Source organism: Bombus affinis, chromosome 9 (assembly GCF_024516045.1).
Source record: "Bombus affinis isolate iyBomAffi1 chromosome 9, iyBomAffi1.2, whole genome shotgun sequence".
NCBI lineage: Eukaryota > Metazoa > Arthropoda > Insecta > Hymenoptera > Apidae > Bombus > Bombus affinis.
Window position 1 is genome coordinate 13137020 of NC_066352.1, and position 23993 is coordinate 13161012.

General features: G+C 38.5%; 1 protein-coding gene across 9 annotated transcripts in view; it reads right to left on the minus strand.

Annotated features, from left to right (window-relative positions):
* Nucleotides 1-23993, minus strand: part of LOC126920675 (protein kinase shaggy-like) — a 66493-nt gene that overhangs the window by 18892 nt on the left and 23608 nt on the right. Inside the window, exon 1 of one of the 9 annotated variants that reach the window (XM_050731383.1) lies at nt 5288-6884. The exons of the other annotated variants lie outside the window; for them this stretch is intronic. Coding sequence (XP_050587340.1) covers nt 5288-5471 — 184 coding nt within the window. The 5' untranslated portion in view covers nt 5472-6884. Of the gene's footprint in view, nt 1-5287; nt 6885-23993 lie in introns of those variants that run through there. 9 annotated transcript variants of the gene reach the window in all.

The following is a 23993-nucleotide window of genomic DNA, read 5'->3' on the forward strand; positions in this document are numbered from 1 at the left end:
TTTTAGAAACGTAAGGGTAGCGAGGTTGTATAGCGATGCGCGAGCTCTTGCAATCTTAATCCTCTGTACATGAAAGCTGAAGAGAAGAAGAGAAATCTATAACCTCTAACTAGTCGCTTGTCAATACGTTGATATTGTTAATCGATAAATAATTATGCGACAGAGCGCCAAAGTTCTCGAACCGCGCAAAGTTAATTAATCTTCGATTCTTGAAAACTTCAAATTATTGCTTTAACTTCGAAAAGATCGAATCTAAAGGCTACCATCGATCCAAAAACGAGATGGACCAACGAACGTAATCGATAGAAACAAACGCCCTTTACCCTTGTCCTGCGTAACACCTAAAAGAAAGAAAAAGTAAAACGCTGTTACAGTTTACACCGGTTGGATTCTTAGACGGTTCGCGATTCTATTCTATTGCTCGATAGCAGCAGGCGCGTGAGAGGTATAACCTTGATAAGATGCGACGTAGGATAATGCGAGGGCCGCGTTTACAGACCGGTTTTCTCATTGAACCGCGGCTGAAAATAACCACGCGCCGCATAATTCAAGCGTTGTAACGCGACCGGGTCCGAAAATTCGCGCGACCATACCGGAAACCCGGTTGATGTCTCGCGATCGCGTTTATCGTCGTCGGATGAATCGAAACAGGCACAGCAAACGATAACATGCCACGTGGGCCACGATTTACTTCTTGACATTTCGCCAACATCTTTCCCTTCGATTAACCTTTTCCTCTTCCGTATCGTCACACCTCTTTCCCTCTTCGCGCAGAGTATTTCCAAATTTCGATGCAGAGTAACGCAAACCGGCAGAGAACTGGGCGCATTTGTGATTTGTTTCTTAACAGTTTGCGAACAGTTTCAAGGCGAATAGAACGCCAACGGTCGACTATCGTTGGAGAAATTTCAGGTTGAACGATTTTGGTAATTTCCTAGGGAATGCGAGACGTACGAGGTTGTAGAGGAAATTGTGACCTTTGGAATATCGTTAGGTCGATGCATAGAAAGTTTTGGCTTCCTGGATTAATCTTTAATCGCGTGTAGTTTCGTCAAAATATGTATATATATGGTGCCTTTAATCGAAGAAATTAATCGCATTATTCCAAATTTACAAGAATTATCAATCCTTGAATCCCAAAAATCTTGAAACGAAACTGTTATAGTTTTCTTGTTCAATTAATTTATAGATCGAAGATTGTTTAAGCGGAATATATAGAACGTCCTTGGCTTTCTCCAAATGTATTAGGTTGTCCGAAAAATGTCTTTCTTTCGCAAACGTGTTTTTTACAACAATGCACCTTCGCACAAACGTGAAAGCAAGTCTGTGAAATGTCGCGGTGTTTATCTCAGAACAGAACAAAATGGATGGTACGTAATTCGACAAAATAATACAAAACAAAAAACGATTTATTTATTGTGCGTCGATTATTTCCTCGTGAAATGAAAGAAACTTTTCGCACAACCTAATACAACGAAAAACATCTACCGTCTCAATTTCTAAGGAGTAGTACACCAAAAAAAAAAGACAATTCCACTAAAATAAACATAATCCAAATTCTATACGCTTTATATCAAATTTTTATTTTTCTCGAATGTTTATGTCGGACCTAGGATGGCCGAAAATATCTCAAGTACCATGATTTAAAATATAGTTAAAGTATCCAGAAGCTGATGCAAGATTAGTCGCGTCAACAGAATTTTAAAGGCCTTGAGACAGATATATTCTAACCTTGGTTCTAACGAAACGTATCTGTGAAATTCGCAAAACAGCACCGGTTATTTCGAAGTGGAAGCAAACTCCTAATTAGACTGTGAAGTTCCATCTCGCGAACCAGTTGATCGAAAAGTGCCAAGTCGAGGTGCGAAACATTACTAACGCTCTAAAATAGCGACAGCTCGTACATCAAGATCCTGATCTGCATCATTCAGCAGCTGTCCGCGCAGTTGCACAAAAATCCCGCTCCAACATTTCGCGCGAATCGAACTTAGAAGATATTACAAGAAGGAATAACGAAGAACCGAGCAATAATATGCGTTCAGAAGCAAAACCTTTAGACTTAGAATTATGAGAACCATGCGAAGATTAGAATTTTCGGATCTTTTGACAATTAAATTAGAACGCTGTATATATAAAAGAACTTGGAACTTTGTATTAATTAGGTTTTAATATCGTTAAATATTATAGAAAGTATAGTTATTTCTGTACATATCGCGATATACAATTTCTAAATAATAATAACAATAATACACTTGTTTCTAATAAATATATTAATTTTAAATCGCATGTTCTAATTTTTATACTCGGCTCTACGAAGTATATGCAAGTATCAGCAATATATTTGGTCTTGAATTCTTTTCGGGGATGTAGTTCTCTGAAATAGTTGGGCAATTACTATTCCCTAGTTTTTATCGGAGGATCCTTAGGGACACGCGGGAGACGAGAGAAGTGGGTCAACCGGCAGCGATCTCTGGCAAAAGTGCCGCTTGGATCGGAGCCGGCTAAATCCAGCGTGCGACAAAAAGTGCAACCCAAGGATCCGGATACACGTCAGCCTCCCTTTTACCGCGTTACGCGCGCATCAGAGGATTCACGACCTTTTTCCTGGCCGTATCGCGCGGGACTGGCAACCGTGTGACATTTTGCGGCCAACCAGACGATGCACAGCCTTTGGCTCAACGGTGCATCGTCTAAAGCGATTGCAGGATCATGGGGTAGAATAATCGCGTTTTCTTTGACACGCAGATTTGCGCTGATGAACCGAGTTCGCGCTGGTCGGTGTTACGAATCGAAAAAAGCTCGCGGTAAGTAATTATTAACTCTCGACTATATACTAGCCCGATATTAGTTACGACAAAGATAATCTCACAATAAATTTTCCGACGTGTCCCGATCTATTCGCGTTCAAATTCTTTTCAGATTCGTTCGAAGTATTTTCAGCGAAAAAATTTTCCAGGTATTGTTCCGAACTTTATCGTTTACTTTGAAACGAAGGATCGTAGACTTACTTTGTATCAAAAAATTTCAGACCTATTTATCGAAATAACGAGTTTCGAAGTAGCAGCTTGAATATTTCAAAAACTTCTGAAACACCAACATCGGTGCAATATTGGCGCGTCAAGGTGTTAAAACTGCACTTTATTCGCAGGTTTCGATCTCTTATCGCGTGAAATCTCAGAAGCAACGTCGACGAAATTTGCGATCATGCAAAATCCGATTTGCACACGAAACACACATTTCACGCGACTTTAGATCTGCATCGGCGCTTATCCGCTACTTATAAGCGACGTTAGGCAACGCTTTCGCAACAAGTATTGTCTCCTTCGCTTTGCATCAAACGCGTTACTATGCGCTTGGATCGATCGAATAATTCGCAGCGCGTTCTATCGATTGTACAAGTATTTCAAGGGTTATAGAAAACATCATCGATGCAGAAAGTCTCGATTTTATAGCAAAGCTTGTCAGTTATCCTCGCGCGAGAGGATGTTTCATATGTGACACGTTATTCAACGCAAGGGATGCGTGCGGTTTTGTTCTTCTGATTTTATTCTACGTGGTTGAGCGTTAGATATTACGTTCTATAGTTTTATACAAAGAAAGAGCTTGTGGCGGAATTAAATATTCAACAGCAGGAAGAAATTTCAATTTTGCAAAGGTTGACAGCCTCTGGTACGCGACGAAGAAGAAAAGGATTGATCGGGTGCATACATCGAGCATCCCGGCAAGCAAAAAATCTCTTTACCGTTTTTATTTCACCTTTTCTTCTTTTTTTCCTTTTTCCATTTTTTGCGCCTTTTTCTTCGCCACAACGTGTCAGGCCGACGTAGCTAGCTTTTGATGTATGAAAAAATAATTCCCGTGGGTCGATGTGTGTAACTAAAATAAATACGAATAACAAGGGATAAATGTCAGTGGGTCGGTGTATTACTTCTCGTCGAACAGTTTTTCTTTCTTTACTCGTCCGTCTTGTGTTTCTAACCTTTCCCGCTCAAATGGCAGATGGCTTTTTAAAAACGCGACTAGATGTTTTGTTTAATAAACAAATTCATAAGCGTCATCGCGTTGAAGCTTTTTGCGTCATCTTCGTTTCAGTCATAATTTTCTCGATAAAATCGAGATTCGAAGATTAATGGGTAGAAATCTTTGGAAGAATTCGCAGTCGAAAATTAACGAAGCCGAAAATTATCGCAAAAATGGCGAGCATCTAAATACGAGTTATTATAATTTTCCTTCTTTAGAAAAAGTACTTTGTAGTGTGACGAAAAATACTACATAGCATTTCAAATTTCAAAATGTCTGCTTTGCGATATATTCGTGAATTAATCGAAACAAATAGAAGATGGAACTGGAGATTGTTAAGATGCATCTCGTTCCATCGAAAGTCAGAAATAACACAACTCGTCTCGAGGCGACTGACACGTTTGAAAAGCAAGAATAATCCAGTGTTGAATAATTTATCGATAATGTCTGGGTTCATTATACTTTAAAATATTCCGAGTACAGTGTACACGCCGAGATTAAAAAGCAGTCAAACTTGGTAGAAACAGCGAATATATTACGCCTACGGATAGTCAAAGTCAATGATCGATGATGATTTCAAGGCTAATTAGCGGACTTTAATAATCCAGATAAAATTGAGGCCACTCCAACGTTTAGAACAGCTGCTGAAGGACACTCTAATTCAAAAATTCTCCTTCATTCTCCAATTACAAGTTCTTGTCAATTTTTACGAAGCGAGATCCATTCATCGTATACGCAATAACCAAACAATCCAAAGATTTTTCAATTAGAAACTTTAAATTAGACAATTTTTGGTCATTTTTATAAGACGAAAAATCCACCGACGACCGGCCAGGAAGACGATGTAATTACAATTTTCGAATCTCGAACTTATAAAAAGAGTTCGTATAAGAACTTTTGTTGCAAATGTAATAGCCTTTGCATAAACGAAGTCTCGAGTCGAACTGTTACTATCGTCCCCGATTTGCCCTATTTTCTGTGGAATAAAAGATCTGCTACTATCGCTGCGCCAACGTTTCCAATATGTTCTACTTAGAAATATCGAACCTCGAAGAGCGAATTTCTTTTTATCGATTTTTATAAAGAAATTCGAAAAAAGAGCTGTGAAAGAGAACTGGGAGAAATTTCATTGAGAAACATTTTCTCGAAAGCGGGAAACTTGGACGCGAAATATTATTTCGCGATTCTCACGCGACTACGCGCTAACAAAACCGAGCCCAACTGCCGGAACAAGGATCATCATCCGCCCTCCAGACGGGCAACTTACGTTTCCTGTTCTTCAGCCGGCGCAGGAACTTGCAGAACTTTTTGTACGCTGTGTTCGCCTCCTTGCTGCTCAGTTCCATCGCGCTCTTCGCCCTTTCATGCTTCTGCTGTCCAGACGGACAGAATTTCGGATAACGCCAATGCTGGCACGGTTCTGACCAGTCTAACGTGGCAGCTGGCGCCATTACACTTTACAAAATTCAATTTAAAAAAAAATCCACCGAAAAAGAAAAAACACTCGACCGTGTGAATTTTTTCTTGGTGAAAAATACTCTGGTTTAGCCGTTTGTTTTCGATAAATATTTCAGTGCGTCAGAAGTTTGACGCATCTAGTCTATAGTCATATAGTTTACAAATATTCCGAGAGTCTGAGACTACTTGGAAGGTCACCAGCGACTAATATTAACACCGTGTCAAGGTGCACAGCGTGGGTCATCGTAACTATGCCAAATAAACGATTTTCCACGGTGATCTCACTGCCTGTCTTTATCATGCTTCCGACAAGAAGCTGGCCAAACCAGGTAATTCGGGGCGACTCACACGATCGCCATTCGGCACACGGGAATGCCGCGTTGAAACGCACGAGCCTACACACCGGGTCGTACACGAATTCCTGCGTGCCACGAATCGTCAATAACTCCGCGATCTAGCTTACGTGTCGTGATCACGCGATCATTGTTCGTTTTCCGTCCGAGCCGATTTGTGAGACAGGAGGACAAGGTTCAAGACCGACCACCGTCTGCAACGGTTCAATCGGACGACGTAACATCGATCGGTGTGCACCAACGACAGATTGCTTCCACCGATGACACGTATCCTTTGGAATGCTCGGCGAGTCTCCTTTGGGCACTTTGTAACGCGCAGATATCGTTGCTTGTCTCGAGATAAGGTTCCCTTTTGAAGATTTTCCAAGACTCGGATTTCGTCTCACCGAGCGTTCAGCAATCTTTGGCAATTTTAGGAGATTTATTTCGGTAGAGTCGTTGCTGGAAGACTAGAGGAGATTCGTTGGCACGTATATCGTTATAATAGCTCAGCTTGAGCATCGATCATCTCGCTTGCTTCAGACTACCAAGTTACGCGGAGATGCAATTTCTCCTTGTCGAATGATCGGTCTATCTCGTTGATTTTGGATCGGTTCTAACCGCTTGCTATCACCAAATAATTCTCACGGAGGATAAAAACGAGTCACAGCGCGTGAGAGTCTTTGGTCGAACGTATAACGCGTAAATCAACTTGAAGATTCCTCTTATCGAATCTTCTTAGTGGAAATCTTAATCAAACGGTCCTCTTCCTCTTTGGAAACGTACAACTTTCAAACCGCACGATCGGATCACAAGTCACAAACTTTCCTCCGACACTTTCCGCTAATATCGTACTACGGTAGAGGTAGAAGACGACGGGGTGAGAATCGCGCGCGGTTAATCGTGGTGCGTTCTCGGGTTAACGAAACGTACTGGCTTTACGTGCCGAGATCACGCGACGATCCGAGACCCGGCCGATTTGTATCGCTGCGTATCGCTCGCGTTCCACGTAGCCAGCTCGCCAGAAACGTTCTCGTTCCACGGCGTCTCGGCACGCGACTAAGCCGAACGCGTCGCCAATCGCCATTACCCGCGGAAGAATCAGCTTCCCGGAGGGGGAGAGGGAGACGCCGAGCGTCGCGGAGGGGGGAGCGAGCGTTGTACAACGTATAACAGATACGAGCCGCGAGAGCTAGCGATAAACGGTGCCTGGCCGCTTTTCGACTTTCCTGACTGCTCTTTCAACGTTACCCTACAATTTCTTATTATTTTAGGGTGAATTTAGGTTGAGCGTTGTCTCTTCAGCCAAGTCTATACCGAATATTGGCTTTTAGGTTGAGCGATGCACTTTACATCGAAATTAGGTCGAGTATCGTCTCTTTGACGGCTAACGTAAAATTCTGTGTCTTTTAAGGCAAATTCCTTCTTTCAGCTTAATGTCTTTTTTTAGATTAGTTCGTTTAGATCGAGTTCTAACGAGTCTAACGCCTAGACTCTTTGAATTTTTCGACAGTTTAGTGACAAATACTCGATAGCGTTAGATCTGAAAGCTTTTACCGGTCTGCCTATTTAGTTCAGCTGCTCTTCCATCGACTTACGTTACGTTTGTTGTTTCTCTCGCGGCTCTTCAGAATCGAACGATTTTATTTTTAGCATAACAGGTTTAAGACCGCGACAACACGACGTACCCCGCAAAACACAATCTTGCGCTAAAATAGGAAAGTAAAGTATTTTTCGAGCACAAGTATTTCTTAATCTCGACTAGACGTATCAAAGTCACCTTTTTTTTTTATCCCCCGATTCTCGAAAATCTTTTTCTATCTCATCTGTTAACTCGAGCCGCCATGTTTTCCGCTCGATTAAGACCTTATTTAATTCTGGGAGCAGATAAGATAATTAACATCTGTATTAATGCGGATTACAGGATCAGCTTCGAGTCGGCCGTTCGTTAACCGATTAAACCCACGAAATCGACGTAATACGGATTTAAATATTAATCCGACGATCATCTACTAAATACGCTATCCTTCAAAAGTATCAGGATATCGGCATATTTTTGATAAAATGTATTTTAGCTACAGAATTGAAGTACCAAATAACATACAAAGTAACGTGCAAAAATTTCTAATCGGATAAACTTTTCACTTCAGAGTCCAAAGGCGATATTTCATAGAATTCTATGTGTAATTGAAATTTATAGCTCGATAGACGACCCAGAAGGTAATAAATTCTGCCTCTGATTATTAATTCGTCATTAACTCGTACGCACTGGTTAAATTCAAATATCTTTATTGCGATATCGATGGAAACGCGCGGATGCTCATAAACGGTAGCATATTTGTAGCCTAAATACGAAATATGTATCCATACTGACCCATATTTCCTTAACGAGTTGCAAAGCCGCGAAGCCATTCAACCACGTAAAATGGATCAACGAAGATTCGATGGTCGCTTATTAATGACCGTGTGCAGTCTCTCGTTTCTCGAACGAAGAGCAAAGCTTGGACTCTGTAACGAATTTGTCATGGAGCAAAGTGGTCTGCAATATATTTCATTCGCGTACAGCAGTAAACTCCTCATGACTATGCGTGACACCAGAGGATTATTCATGATAAAATCTATTTATAGTAGATCGTGTCGTCAATGACGGACGTTACGTTGGATTAAATAGAACGTGCCAGTTTTGCAAAGTAGAATTTCGCGGCTGATGAGCAATCGCGCTGACCGCGACTCTTCTCTGAATTTTTCCGTCTACTCGAGTAGTTCTACAACCTGGTGTTGTTTATCGTCGTTTGTAATAGCGTTTTGCGCGCTTTTTGGTACAGACTTTGTTATCTCGAGAAAGAATATTTCTATTTGATAACGATCACGATATTTCTCTGGAAGAAAGATAGCGATATCTCGCGAGTAAACAGAATTTTCTAAGCGATAAATTAGAAATAATCTCGTCGCGATACGTTAAAGGGGAATTGAAAACTTAGAAATATGACAAGCAACCGTTGAAAATAATATCGGATTCCGGATGTCCATGCCAATTCATATTTTCATGAATATAGCGAACGAAATAGAACTTAAATAGAGATTTGATTCATCTACCGAGCATTACAACGTGATTCTTACTTGGAATTATTCGTACCATCCTCTTTATCCTTACTTTTTCTCTAAAGAGCTATACTAAACAAACTTCTTTTTATTTCTTATCTCTAATTACATAAATTAAAACGGTAATCTAATTACATAAATTACACGCGGCATAAAAACCATGGCTATGCTCTTAGCTCCGGCGAATTTCTTTCTTATTTACCAACTCGAACTAATCGTTTAACAGCGTAACATTTTTATAATTCGGATATTTCACAGATGCACGAACACTGAACAGAAGCGGTCTGTTACGTAATTGTCCACCGGCGGTTTATTCGCACCTACTGCGTGGAATTTAAAGTGGCGTAAATTAACAACATAAATAAAATAGAGTACCACGTAAGACGTCTAAAAAGATTATACACAGGATAACCAAACACTTTCTACCACAAAATTGAAATTCCTATAAAACTCGATTCCAACCAGGACAAAATCGTTTAGCAAATTCCGAGGTATTCTGAATACAAACAGGCGCAAATGAAATTATTGTATATCAATAAGAATTGTAAATAAGATATATAAATGGCAAGAAGAGAAAACAAGTTGTAGATAAACAACTATCGAGCTCGAGCTTTTTACCACGATTCGCCGCAACGTACGTTCCTGAAAAATAACCACCGATATAATATCGCTGAAACCAATTAAAAACTAATGAAGAAACGATGGCGATCAGATAGCTCAACCAAGCTGATAACGCGTTTAAAAATCTTCCCCTCCGAAGAACACTCTGTATTTGTCTCGAGGATTATTTCATCGTAGAAGGAAAGCGGAATGAGCAAACGAATACACCACAATCTCAGCGTGGAGTTGTGCGCCAGACGAAGCGTAATCAAAGGTTAAGGTGCTATCGTTACTTTGCAGCGATCTCCGGTTTTATCCGCGGTTTCACCTCGATCGTGGTATTAATTAATAGAAGTCTCTGCTGCATTTCGTATCGCGATAGTCGCGAAAATTTCGTTTCATTCATCCAAAGTTCTCGCTGTAATCTGAATATGATAAATATCGACATATACGAAGGTGATATCAGGTGACCTGTTTGTTTTGAAGGAAAGTAAGAAAACAACTGTAATTGCAGAACAGAAGATTACGTAATACTTTAGCAAGTAATAACAACAGTGAATTGGCAGATTAGAGGCGGTAGATTACGAACTTGCGTGTCAATCAGATGATTTTTAAATTATAAAATTTGATTGTAACGTGAAACTTGTTATTCGTAAAATTTCATCAACGATATTAGTTCAGTTGTGCAAGAAGATGAAAAATATTGATGTAAAAAGTACCTTGGAAAGAATGCCGCTAATAAACGAAATACGTTTTTAAATATCCAATTTAAATAATTAAAAAAAAAAGGCCATAAAAGTAGAACGATGCAAGAAATTCGCTACGATGTGAGGAATATTCTGTTGCATGTGTCAATTTTATGGCTCTAGGAAAAGCGTTTCATATGATCCAGGCTTTGTTTTATTTAAGACTGAGCGCGATGAAACGGTTATTTTTAAGGCTGTATGTGCGTCTTTACTACCTGTAAAAACGCGACGGAAGTGGAATGATTCGTTAAAGGAAATGATACCGTGTCGATCGTAAAAAACTGTTGGTACAAAAAGTAATAAAATGTTTATCGTTGAAACGATAGAAAGCCGAACAGTAAAAAGAATGGTATTTTAATAGAGTCGTTAACGTCGACGTTGGTAGTGGAGCTGGCGCGTTAGACGCATAGGCCGATGATGAAACTTTGTCGGGTAATTCAGTAATTTGTGAATCCCGATCGAAGATACGAAGATAACGAACATCGTTTGGTCGCGTCGATGTATATAGTGGAAACGAGAACAAATCTCACGGAAGTGGTGTTGCTATCGTACTCCTCCTGCGTCGTTGCTTTCTTCAAACTCTTACGACGAACTTTTCAGAAAATTTTCCACGGAACGGTTTTTTCATATTTCTCGCAAATTGAAGAAATTTCCTAGCGACGAGTACGATCCAAAGAACATTGGTTTTTATTTTGATTATTATTAATTAAAGTTGAGAGGCTCAAGCTATCAATAATAGAAGTTAGATTAGCTCTGGTTATTTGTAATCGAAGATAAGTTAACTTCGATCGAAGGTTCATTTTCTCGATATTAGATAAGTTTTACGAATGATCAAAGAGTAGAGTCGTTCGTGATATAAAAGAATTTAGAAAATAACAGAGACAGGTGCAAAAGACAAAAAGCTGTAATTCTTTAATTAACTGGATTAACAGGTTCAGGGACTTTGAAATAAATTTTCGACGAACGAACGTAATCCGTTTAATGTTCGATTTCGAGATAAAAGGGGAAAGAATTCTTTTTTAAATATAAACCACTTTAATACGATTGGCCGATAGCGTGATATTCCGAAACTCCAATATCCTCGTGAATGTCAATCATTTCAACGTAACCAGCGTTGTTTTCTTAAGACTCTAAAGTACGAACATAATCTCTGTTAAAATATACATGGAAATAATATTTAGAACGTTCCAAAAACCGGTGTAAATTGTCTCGAGCGCCACAAAGTCGCGGGCGCATTGATATATCGCTGGTGTTTGAACACTGGTTAGAGCACACGCTATATTTAGCCGTAATAAGCAGATAACAGGCGAGCAACAGCACAGAAATCGCACGTGGAACCTGTGTTCTGCGCTCAAAACACTGTCACGCGTTTAAAAAAACAATTCTATCTTCGGGAAAATAAAGATGACGTTAAATATTCCTCTCCGATGACATCACTTTTTTCATCGACAGGAAAAAACACGAAGATTTAGAAGAAATTCGCGATGGAACGACCTAAATCCGGTTCTTTGCCTTTCTTTTTTTCTTCTTTTTTTTCTATATATATATATGTTTCAAATACTTGAGGCTACTGGGTGTCCTTGTTACCTTATTTCAATGATTTGGATGCTAATGAGGCGGCCGAGTCTTCGATATCGAAAGTGTATAGCTCGTCGTCCGAGAAGGAATCGAGGCTCGCTTTCGTGACCAATAACGCGGACAGTTGATGAGGTTGCTTTAAGCGTGCTGCTTGGAATATCGATGAACCGTTTGTTTCGTGAAAGTTCTCCCTCGGTGAAAATTTATTTGTTTATGGTTGCTTGATATGTAAAAAAAAAGTGCTTTCCCGTGTCTTGAGACGGCCGAACGAAATTAACAAAGTAACAAGTATTCTTTCTCCGGAGAATTATTTCGCGCGTCACTTTTCTTCTTTATGTTTCTTACTTTCTTCTTTCTTAATATTTATTTCACTCCGTGCTATCTTTTGCCTTCAAAGTAACTGTCACGGCTCTTTGAAAAAGCATCCTCATCCAACCGTCTCAATTGCAGAATTCCCTTTGAAGAAGAAGAAGAAGAAGAAAAAACAGGGAAAGAGTAACAAACAAGCAACGAGGAGCCGCGTGATTAATTTTCGATGAAGCTCGCGCGCTTCGCGATAAGGAACTCGTTCTATAGAATCGTCGGTTTATCCCCGGTAAGTGTGTCGAAAGCCGGCGTTTCGAGCTTCGGGGCGAACAAACTGGACAATTTATAGCCGCGAGACTGAAAGAAGTAAAGCAAGTTCACGTCTATAGCACCTAGCGAGGCCGATGACACCGAGAGAACAAAACGGGAATTTGTAACTAACTTAAAGGCCGGCGATCGTGTTAAGAAACTGCAGTCGTCTGTATATCGCTTATTAGGCGACGTCCACGCATTAAAAGCTTCAATGAGTTTCAAGATCTAACGAAAGGAGCAAGAAAATTAATAAAGTGCACGGTTCGACCGGTTAGTTATGTTTAATTATAATTTAGACCAGTCACTGGCAAACCAGTGAAAATAAATGAAAGAGTCGAGCAAATGTTCGAATCAAACGACAGACCTGAGAATTACGTCTATTAATGTACGTGGTCACAGACTATTATGAAAATATATGAATCGACCAATTACATAAATTACGATTTGATTAATTGGTTCCACTCATAGAGAGAATCGTTGTAAAAATAAAGACGAATGAAGGAGCTGATGATCGCAGGTGATTATAAAGGTAAATGAATTAATAAGTTTATTAAAAAATTAGAGAGAATTGGACCTACGAATCAAACGATTATGAAAATGAATACGTAGTATGATCGAACATATTGGGAAAACATTGCTCTACCTATAATTGACTCGATTGATTAATAAAAATAAATGAATATGAGGTGAAGAAACGTTAGGATCGGAAGGCTAATTCTGTATTAATCCGTATGAGTAAATAATTATGAAAATTAATGGGAAGATGAATCTGGTCAAACAATTGTATCATAAAACGAATTAAATCCGAGTAACGTGGCATCCTACATGCCAAGGAACGACAACCATGATCCTCAAACTGTCTAATTGCCAAGGAACAAGCCTCGAATCTCTCCAAACAGGCCGATATTGCGAATCAGATTCAATTGGACGGCCTACGAACCGCAACTACGACGAAATTGAAATGCCTAGCTAACAAATTTCACTCTACTACGATCACGGAATCGGAGATTGCTTTTGGATTACGGAGAAATCGATATGTCGCCATATCGAACGATTAGACGATTTCCCAAGTACTCGAAAAATACCTCTTCGAAATACCTCTTGAACGTAAGGTCGATTTAAATTTATCTACCGTCACGCGGATCGGCTGATAGAAATTTCAATAGGTCGCAGATAATCCGGAACTCTCCAGTCGGCTGGGTTATCGAGCGTTTCTTTTTTTTTATATTTTTCTTATTTTTTAATTCTTTTTATCGATACGTGGCTATCGATCGCGGTCATTGCGGAATAACCGTTCCACGAAACGTAATCGTGGAATCGGTGTATTCTCGACAATGAATAATGAACCGACGTCATTAATCGAATCATTGGATTGCCCGGACGCTGTAAAACGCGAAGTAACGCACCCGTGGCTCAACGAGTTTGGCGCAAAAATAAACGAGTCATAGTCGAAAACAATTCCACGAAGCACAGTTCAACGCGGTTCGGTTTCCGGTTAAGAAGGATTCGCGAGGATAACTTAACGTTGAAACGTGACTGGCCTATTCTCGTGATAAATGAAAGGTAATCAGAGAAAAACCGGGATCGTCCGTTTTTAGTGATTACAGGAAGGCTTCCTAAAATACAACGTGTCTCGGAATCTTTTTACTGGGAACCTATACTAATCTTTTTACCGGGAACATATACTAATCTTATTACTGGGAACTTATACTAATTTTTCAAACAACATTATATAATCTCAAGGGTTTTCTGGAAAATTGAAACGATCGTTTATCTTTGATCGATTCATTTTCCGATCTTTACATGAAAACACTGGAGGTATACAAAAGATATATCGATATTTCCTTTCAATCAACGAATCTCATGATAAAGTTAAAAAAAAAAAAGAAAAGCAAAAGAAGAGAAAATAAGAGGTAAGTCGCGATAAGCGAGATATGGAAGTTGTCGCCCGTGAGGTATCACCCGAGTTTCTCGTTAGAAATCTTTTTGAAGTACGCTTAGAAGTGTTTCGAAGTGTACACACACAACATGCATCCCATACATTTAGATGGATAAAACATATTCCCAACGATTCAATTAATTGTTGTATAACTTTGTTTTGTACTGTGCTTATCACGATACTTCGAAACAAGTGTTTTTTTTTTCCTATATCAAAGACGTGTGCAAAATTCCATTTATAATTCCCTCTGTATCTTACGATTCCAATAAGAAATACCAAATTCTTAATTAACTCCTTCGCAGCATGATATGATTAATTGATTGTATACGGTGTAACAAAAGAATTGCTGACTGTTTAAATACTTTTGTAAACCGATGTACGTAACAAAGCCAATCCATGATGGACACCTGTTCCGTCAATCGTATAACTTGTTTACAAGCGACAGTTGGTTTCGAAACAGCGAAAGGTGCGTTTCGAGCGAGGCAAAATGACGAACACGCGTAACATCGTACACGCGTCGAGGCCATCGCTATTGAGTTATGGGCAGGCCATGCAGCTGATCGACCATATAAATAGATCGACCGTACATTGAACGGTTATTCTCGTTCGGTACTGATACACTTCGACCGACGAGGACGCAGAAAATCATCTGACGCAAGACCGTTTAACGATCGTTCGTTTATCTATACACCGCTTCTTTCCAATTCCCAAATGCAATTGCTTCGTTCAAACGTTTCCAATGTACATATTATCAGCGCAATAGATTGCAGTTCGAATTAGATAGAGAATGAAAAGAATATCTATGCAAGTAATAGAAACGCGTATGAAAAGATATACAGATTACAGAAGATGTAATTAATATGTGGATGAAGGAATTATTAAGAATTAATTAATAATCGAATACCGATGTATTTCAATAGAAAAACTATCGTAAATTAATAACTAAATATTATATAATATTATTATTATTATATAATATTTATATACGACGTCGTTATCGATATCTTACATTTATATTTAGTTATTATTATTATATAACTAAATATAAATGTAAGATATCGATAACAACGTCCGTGATATGTTTCTAACAAGTGTCCGATTGTTAAAGCGAGCAATTAATCCTTCGAATAGCGAATAGCTTAAACACGAGTATTTGTTACGTAATAGACGGCACGATATGTGATTTACTATGATCAGAATTGCGTACTTAATATCATCCTTGATATACAAAACGACAATTAAATTCTACATGTATATTCAAGCCATATACCTCGTTTGACATTTCGCCGAGGAAAAAATGCGAATTAGATGAACTGCGTTTCTTTTTACTTCAAATACGTCAATAGTTTATACCGATGAGATGTTTTTCAACGCGTCTATACATCCATAACTTATCTTTATCGATGAAATACACCGGATATATATGCATACATGCATTTATATCATCTAATAATCATAGTAGATGCAAATTAGATTCGCAACTGCTAACCTATGACATAAATATGTCATGTAAATTTCGACGATGTTAGGTGTAATAAATACACACCAGGAAGATATCGGAATTCGATAAAGATGGCAAGGAGGAAAATCGTAAATCGAAGAATTAGTAAAGCGAAATTTGGAATAAAGTCGCTCGCGCCTTGCTAATAACATTGTGAAACGAAATTCCTCGGCTTTGTACATTTATCGTGAATCATACGACATTTGAATAATTGCCAATGGATAAAGAAATAGTTCGATTCCTCGAGTTTCTAATGTACAGGCCATTTTACGAACTATGCGGATGATTGGCGTTAAATCATCGGCTATAAACTTCACGGACCACCCATTTGCTGTTTCATTTTGAAATACAGCGAATCAAGGGTTGCAATTATAATTCAGCCGTGTTTATTCGTATGTAACTACTGCTTGACTGCGTGTAGTGCATTTCAAATACTGTTTTATAGGGTTGTAAATTTTCTGCGACTATAGATAACCTATTTTCATTGAGAGTCAGGCAATGGGTTCGAAGAATTGATCGGGAATATTTAGACTAAGTATCTGATACTCCGTGCGAATGAAATTGAAAGAAGTTTAATTGAAAACAAATTCTGACGAACATTCGATGACACCTGCCATTCTTTTGTTTCCTCCTTTACAGAGAAATGAATCTACTAAAGCAATAGAGCGTGCGTTAACACTTATTAGATTAACGGTTTAACGCGAGCCAACGTTATTTTTGCAAAGATGACTAGTTTAATACTGGCTGTGATTAGACTGCAGATGTTTATACACTTTGCGCGTAATATACAAAAATATATAAAATGCTGGGAATATCGATTCTTATTGCGATATTTAACGAACGATATTCAAATTCCACAACTCTATCGATGAAGTGCAATCGTATTAAATCTTCTATCGCGCATCTATCTTTCGTTGATTTGAGTCGTTTCTAACTGGACTAAAATGATTCTAAACGGATTTCGAAAGATTCTGAAAAGCAGTAAAAAAAAAACGAGTAATTAAGAATTTTCGGACAAGTATAACTTTGAAAATATATTGCACGATATTGCCATAAGGAGGTTTCGACTAACGGAAAGACCTAGACACGCTGCTCTGAACGCGGAACGAAATTTTAGGGCAGAGTTCGTTCACACTAATCTAGATTCGGGATAGTGTCGTCAACGGACAGGTTGGTACCGATCTGGCGGGCTTCCAGGTCTCTTCACAGGAACCAGAAAGAGGCGTGCAACCTAGCTCAAAGGCTATACACAGCCAACGATTAATCGACGTTCGAGTCGGGATACAAACTGAGTCGCGAGATGCTGCAACGCCTCTGCGACACCAACTGCAACATTTTTCTTCTATTTTCTTTTCCTTGCTTTTTTTACTCCGAAAGAAAGTACACGAATACCACGATCTACTTTTCCCACAACGTGTCGGGCGCTTTGCTTGTTAGTCGACGACGAACGTCTTAACCGATTCTATCATGGATTGGCGAAACACGTGTCTAACTACTAATGATCGAAGACGATCCCCAGCAGAGTCTGCTAAAATTGGTGTCGGGCCGAGCAAGTGGCTAGCTGGTTGCAATTAAAGACAAAAGGAAACTTGTACGGGTTCGCGGAGTGAAGTAGTCAACGTATAGTACGGTTCCTTAGCTCGATAGTTCTATTTTCGTCTGGCAATTAGCGGATTTGCTTGGAACAAAAACTAGCAGCTCTGGATTGCCTCTCCAAACACGTTGTTGGCTATCTCGACAAAATTTTCGTACACAGGTTGCTAAACGATCTGCTTCGACAACGAATCAACGTCGTTTGGCTATGTCGCGGAACAGAATGATCGACACACTTACACTCAGATACGAGTATCGTAATAAAATATACAGAGAAACACCTTGCTATATATGTAGCCGCAAGGACTTGAAAATAATATGATAATAAATTACCTACTCGTTACATATATTGCAAAACTCTAGACAATTTTACTTCGTTTTGCATGACATACAATGTCGAATAACATAAGTCTTATAGAGACTTTACGTGATGAGAAGTCGATCGATCTGACAGCAAAGATCGGAAATTGTTCCGTGGAAAGAGGATCAAGGCCTGGTTCGAAAGAAATCGACGAATCATGGGATAGATTAAGATCTCCGCTCGTGCAACGCGCGTAACGAGCATGAAAATTCCGCTTAATCAGATCCGTTGTACCCGCAAAAGCCCTCGGCGTGCCTCGAGGATACGCGTTTAATAATAGGCTGTTGCGAGTAAGAGCAAAGCAAAATTACGGTGTTTTCATATAATCAATAACTCGGACTCTCTCAGGGTCGCCGACGAGCGTGTATCGCATATCCTCTCTTCCTCGTTGTTAGCTTCTCGGAGGCTTCCGTGAATTCATGTGACACGAAATGTGATTATTAGGCTCTATTCGATTAATGGCAACCAAGGTCTGTATTTTTATAAATAAAGATGACGAACGTTTACTAATAGCGATGGTATGCGATGAAACTACAAAGGAAATAAGTTTGAATGAAAAATTACCACAGTGTTTTTAAACACATTCGAAAATTAATAATAGCTTCCATATTTCTTGAAATTTTTTTACAAAAATAGAAATTTTGGAAATTCTCGGTTCTTCCTTTTCTACCTTTTCTTATTAACTGACTTTTCCCGAGTGATTTTGATCAAAGTTTAGCTATTATACTACAAATTGTAAATAATATAGCTTCGGAGGAAAAATAATTATTAAATTTTTAATTTTTTATTTATTTATCGTAAGTCTTGCCTTTCGACTTAAGATGGTCTATATCACTAGAAGAGAAATAATTGTCGCAATGCTTTTAAATTACCAAAGGATAAAAAGAAACGTTAAAGATATCTAAGATTTGTGTTTTCTTAAATATTTTCATTTGAAGAATCTTCAGGGTATTGTCTCCTGATAGTAATTGAACACTACGATTATTATTTCTCTCTAAACGCTAGATTGTTTATAAATTATACCACCACAAATAATAAACTGTTACCTTATTGTATCGGACAGTAAAAGCTATCGCTATCTTACGCGTCAGAGAATGAAAATATTTAACGGAATTTTCAGAACACAGTCTTTTGGTTCAGATCTACCATATACATTATATATAAATATATATAAAATATAGAAATATATATATTTCTTTTAAATTATCCTGGTACTATTATTACTTATGCTGTAATCCAAGTAAAATAATGTAACGTGACTTGTTTGTGTATCATAGCCAGCGTTGCGTAGTCACTAGGAAGATGGATGTGATTGTAAGTAAATAAATTTCCGGTTCTATCGCATCAATTCCTCTTTGATATTTAACTAAATAACTAATCCGCTATTAACGACTATAAGTGTTTCAAACTACAATCTATAATTCCTAGAAACCAGAAGATAACTATCTTTCAAACATAAAAGACCATGCACAGAGGATCAAACAAACCGATTACTAATGGCTCGAAATTGACGATTTCAATTCGATTTCCGTTCGATTTCCACAAAAACAAATCGACGATTCTCGTTCGAGCTACGTTCGACAGAAACAATGACGTCATTCGAGCCTCCTGGATCAAGCACAACGTTCATTGTGACGTCAAGAGGCTTGCCTAACCGAGGTGCATATACCGTCAGAGTACAATTCATTCTCGGCCTCGTTTCGTGCTATCGTCGCGTTTCTACGAAAGACAGGAGAACATTGATAGATAGGAACGCGTTCGACATTAAAATTCGTGGACGTTTTCAGATGCGATGACCGGAAGCTCGCGTCAACGGAAACCACTTTGACGCAAGATGCACCGATGAGCTGTCTACGTGACTTTCGTAACCACTCTTTCAATACGATCCGTTGGACGTGCTTGTAAGGTGAGGTTGAATGGACGTATAATTCCATGGGACTCCGTGGAATTTCTATCGTTGCGTAATACAAGAATAAATCTATTCATCTTTAAAATTGGACGAATCGATAGTTAATTGTCGTATGTGTCTCGATTAGATCTTATCACGCTTTTCATCCGTAGTTTTTGATCCTCTATCGATGTAGACTGCTTATAGTTATGACTGAGGATTTTGACGCAATTATTGGAAATTCAAATATCCAGAATGTAATACTATGAACGCTATTTATTAGTAAATAAAATAATGATATATCTAAGTTCCATTGTTTAAATTATATTCACAAAGATATGAGTTTGCGTAAATATCCGCAATCTACTTATGACACGAATTTGATACATTAATAGATCATCTAAGGATCTTAGTAAACTTTAAGTGTACTAAACGTTAACCAGAATTTTTATGAAACTTTAAAAAAAAAAAAAAGGAAAACCGACAAAAAATACTAGTTAATTATAACTATAAATAAAATTTTAATCCATGCCTAATAATATTCCATATTTCTGTTTCTCGTAAATAAAAATGAGTTTTCCTAGAAGAAGTGATTAATAATCTAAGTACACGATGATTATTGCCTACACGCTACTTTCGTATTCCGGGCTTAATCGTCGCGACGAAACAAAGAAACGGAAGATTTTCACACGATTAAGGTTCTAAGAAGACGAAGAAGCAGAAGAAGCAGCAGCGGTTTTAGGATTCGCGATTAATCGTGCGAATGAACGGGACGTGACTAGGTCACATGGAATTCTTGCCAATTCGCGTGACACGATGAACCGCGAGGAATCGTTGGGATTGTCGTGGACGGAAAATTTGCTTCGTTCGCGTGTTATACTTCGATACAGTTTCGGTTTCTCTGGCGACCGCGATCAATTTTCGCGATGTGCGCTGAACAATTTCCAGCCTGCATAGGCCACATTTTGGCTGTCGTCAAGCAGATTCATCCATCTTTGTATTTCGAGAGAAATACACAGTGTACCAGATATTGACGAAAGATTCGTTAGCCGAAGAATCCTGTTTCGCGATAGGTATAATGTGCTTCGTGTTAATCGCTGTTACAGCGTTTACGTAACTTTGTTACATATTACATTTTTGGACGCTTTGAATGACCGCTTCCGAGCCATCGTTCACGTGGAACGGGTCGAATAATTGGTAAAGAATTATTTTGCATTGCTTCGAACGTGTATGAAGTTGACGCAATAACATATCAGGTGTGAAATATCGTTTCTACGAATTTCGAACTTAATGTTAGTCATTAAACCTGGAAATTTTGGCAGCATATTGACTGCGCTTGAGTAACAGCTATTGTATTACGATATAACAGACGTTGTTAAAATTAGATACAATCTAAATATTCCTTCGCGTGTTAGGAACATAATTCTGGCAGTTGATATTTGAAAAGTGGTAATGTCGTCTGACCCAAGTTTCGCGTATTCTAAAGAAGCGATTTGGCAATTTTCCCATGCCAGAAGACAGAAGAACAAGGTGAGGATCGAATTCTTAAAAACAAAGCAGTCGGCAACCTGTGTCTTCTTTAATCTTTACTCAGAAGTGGCGCATTGCCCTCGAACAAAACTGAAACTCACTTTTTTCTTCAAACTTTTAGATATTCTTGAAAGAGATTATCCGAACGTTACTCTATAACCATATTAAAGAATTCCGATTTAATTTTATCTTTTAGTCGCAAAAATAACAGCTGAATCTCATAGATCGTTCTCTTTCATTATTGAATTTATTCTATATGTGTTTTCGCTTTTATTTATTCTTTATCTTCACCCTGTTAATATACTATAAATAACCTTCTCAGCGCCGAATATTTATCGTTTGATTATGGAAAAATTTATTCAACGATTACTAACAACGCCAAGATATTTCTGCGAATTTTGTAAACAAGATATAATGCACCATACGGTTCAACTGTCGCAGCAGAATCCAGATTAGTAGAGATACGATCCGATGATTCAGAGCTCGGAAGTGCGTCGCTCTCGCGGAGACGATTTTCCATGGGCAATCGCTCGTGATAAAGAAGAATACACGCGGCCACGCAACCACGATGGCAAAGTTCAAATTTAGCAGCACGTGCTGAATAATGATCGGTCTGAGAGAAAGTCGACAGCAACGACACGCGATTCTTTATGCTATAATTAAACAGATCGCACAGAATTCAACGATTCGAAAGAAAATCGCGTTGTAACGCAAGATTCTAATTATGATCTTGATAGAAAAAGTAAAGAAAGATATTCCTAATGTATATGTTTCTTGATAAAATGAAACGTCAAAGAGGGAGATTGGTTTCAGTGTTGAATGATGAATAAAGATTAGATGCAAATGATTAGGTTTACTCGTGAATTCATGAATGTAACATCGTCTTAAAGAAGCTGTCTTAGAGAATATGTACTTTCAAAATGGTAACAAGATCGATATACACCGTAATTTATTTCCAACCAATTCGACTGCCATCCCAAAGTCGACCATTCACACGCTCCTAATTTTCGATACTCATAGAAATACCAAAGTTGAGTCACTTCAGAACGCGAGGGCGTGAATTCCTATTGGTGATGAGTCTCGACTAAAAAATGTCACTGCTCTGTCTGACGAGTATCTGTTGGAATAGAATCAAACGCGTCTAAATTCGGCGACGTCACCTCTGACGTATTCGGCCGAAGCCAACTAATAACTCTTTGTAACGATGACGTCGCTTGTTGTCGAGCCTTTTGCCAATTCTCCGATGCGCTAGCCATTTCTGCAAATCTTTTTTTACATACGAACGTGTGGGAAAAGTTCATGGAAGGGAGATTTAAGAAAAATCATCGACGTATTTAAGATTTTCGTTTTTATGTAATCGTTAACGGTTCTTTTTAGAAGAAGACAAAGTTAATGATGAAAATGTAAAGATGCAAATATAAATTTTGTACAGAGGTGAAAGGTTCTAGTAGAGAACAGCAGTTGAGGTATTTTATGGGCCGCTATTTTCTTTTGATCCTATCTAGAGACAGAACACTGGCGAAAACGGCGATAACGCCATAACTATTAATAGAAAGAACCAGTTGTATTCCCTGCGGCAATACTCGCAAAAATAGCCCACGTTCCACTCGAAATCGAATGACGTTCCATGCGAACGATCGTCGCTCGAGATCGTTATTTGCGATCGTATCAAATTGGTTTGACCGTTCATTTTGCTGTTTGAAAATTGGCAAAGTGGCTTTTACGTCTATCCCTGAATCGCTAATTCTTGGTTTTGATACGGTTTGATGCAAAATAATTTCCAATCACTTACGGTTCTCGTTAGGATTTTTATAAAAAAAAAAAAAAATTATGACAGTAAAGTTCTACAAATTTGATTAACCGAGTCGATAAGATCCAACTCTAGATGTAAAGAGTAGTCTATTCGTGAAATTCAGACTCAGCGAAGTTGTACTATGGCCCGCAGACGCAGATCATTTCGATCCTATAGATAGGTAAAACGGTACGGCCGCGAGGTACAGGGACTGTTCAATAAATCATGCCGGTTCTATGCCTAACCGCTGCTAGACACAGGAGGTAGATCATTTCGATTCATACCTAAGCGTTCAAACGCACAATGTACCAGGCAATGCTCAATAAATCATTTCGACTCTATAACTAGGGGCACCTGAACTCGTAGAATTCCAGCAAGGATTCGTAGATCATTTCGATTCATGGCTAAATGATAACAACCAAATAACTTCGATAAATAGCTTAGATACTGAATGTTTCTGATAAGTCGTTTCATTCAAAAATAAAACTGTCATAAATCTCTTCCTGGCGGTTGAGTCATAATCGTATTACAGCAGATAAGGATTGAAGATTCCTGATTTTTAGAAAAGTATGCTTAAAGTTTTGGAAGACTGACGAATATGTTAACTCGTCGCTTACGAGGCGATGGCAAGAACTACGAAATGTCGAATCAGTTGGTTGTATTTACATTCGATGCTTTAGGCTGATGGTAAAACAGCCTCGAGAAGATTTCAGTGCATAGCCGTATATCTTACTTTATAAATCCTTTTAATACGACGTTATATTTTCTTCGATATTTTAGATTTTTATAATTTATTGCGATAAATTTCCGATTATTTTTAATTATCATAGTGGTTCTGCATATTCTTACAGTTTTGAAATCATCTTGTTAGATCAGCACTGAGTTATCGATCTCTTTCCTAAAGAACGAGTCGAAGAATAGACCTTCGTTCATCC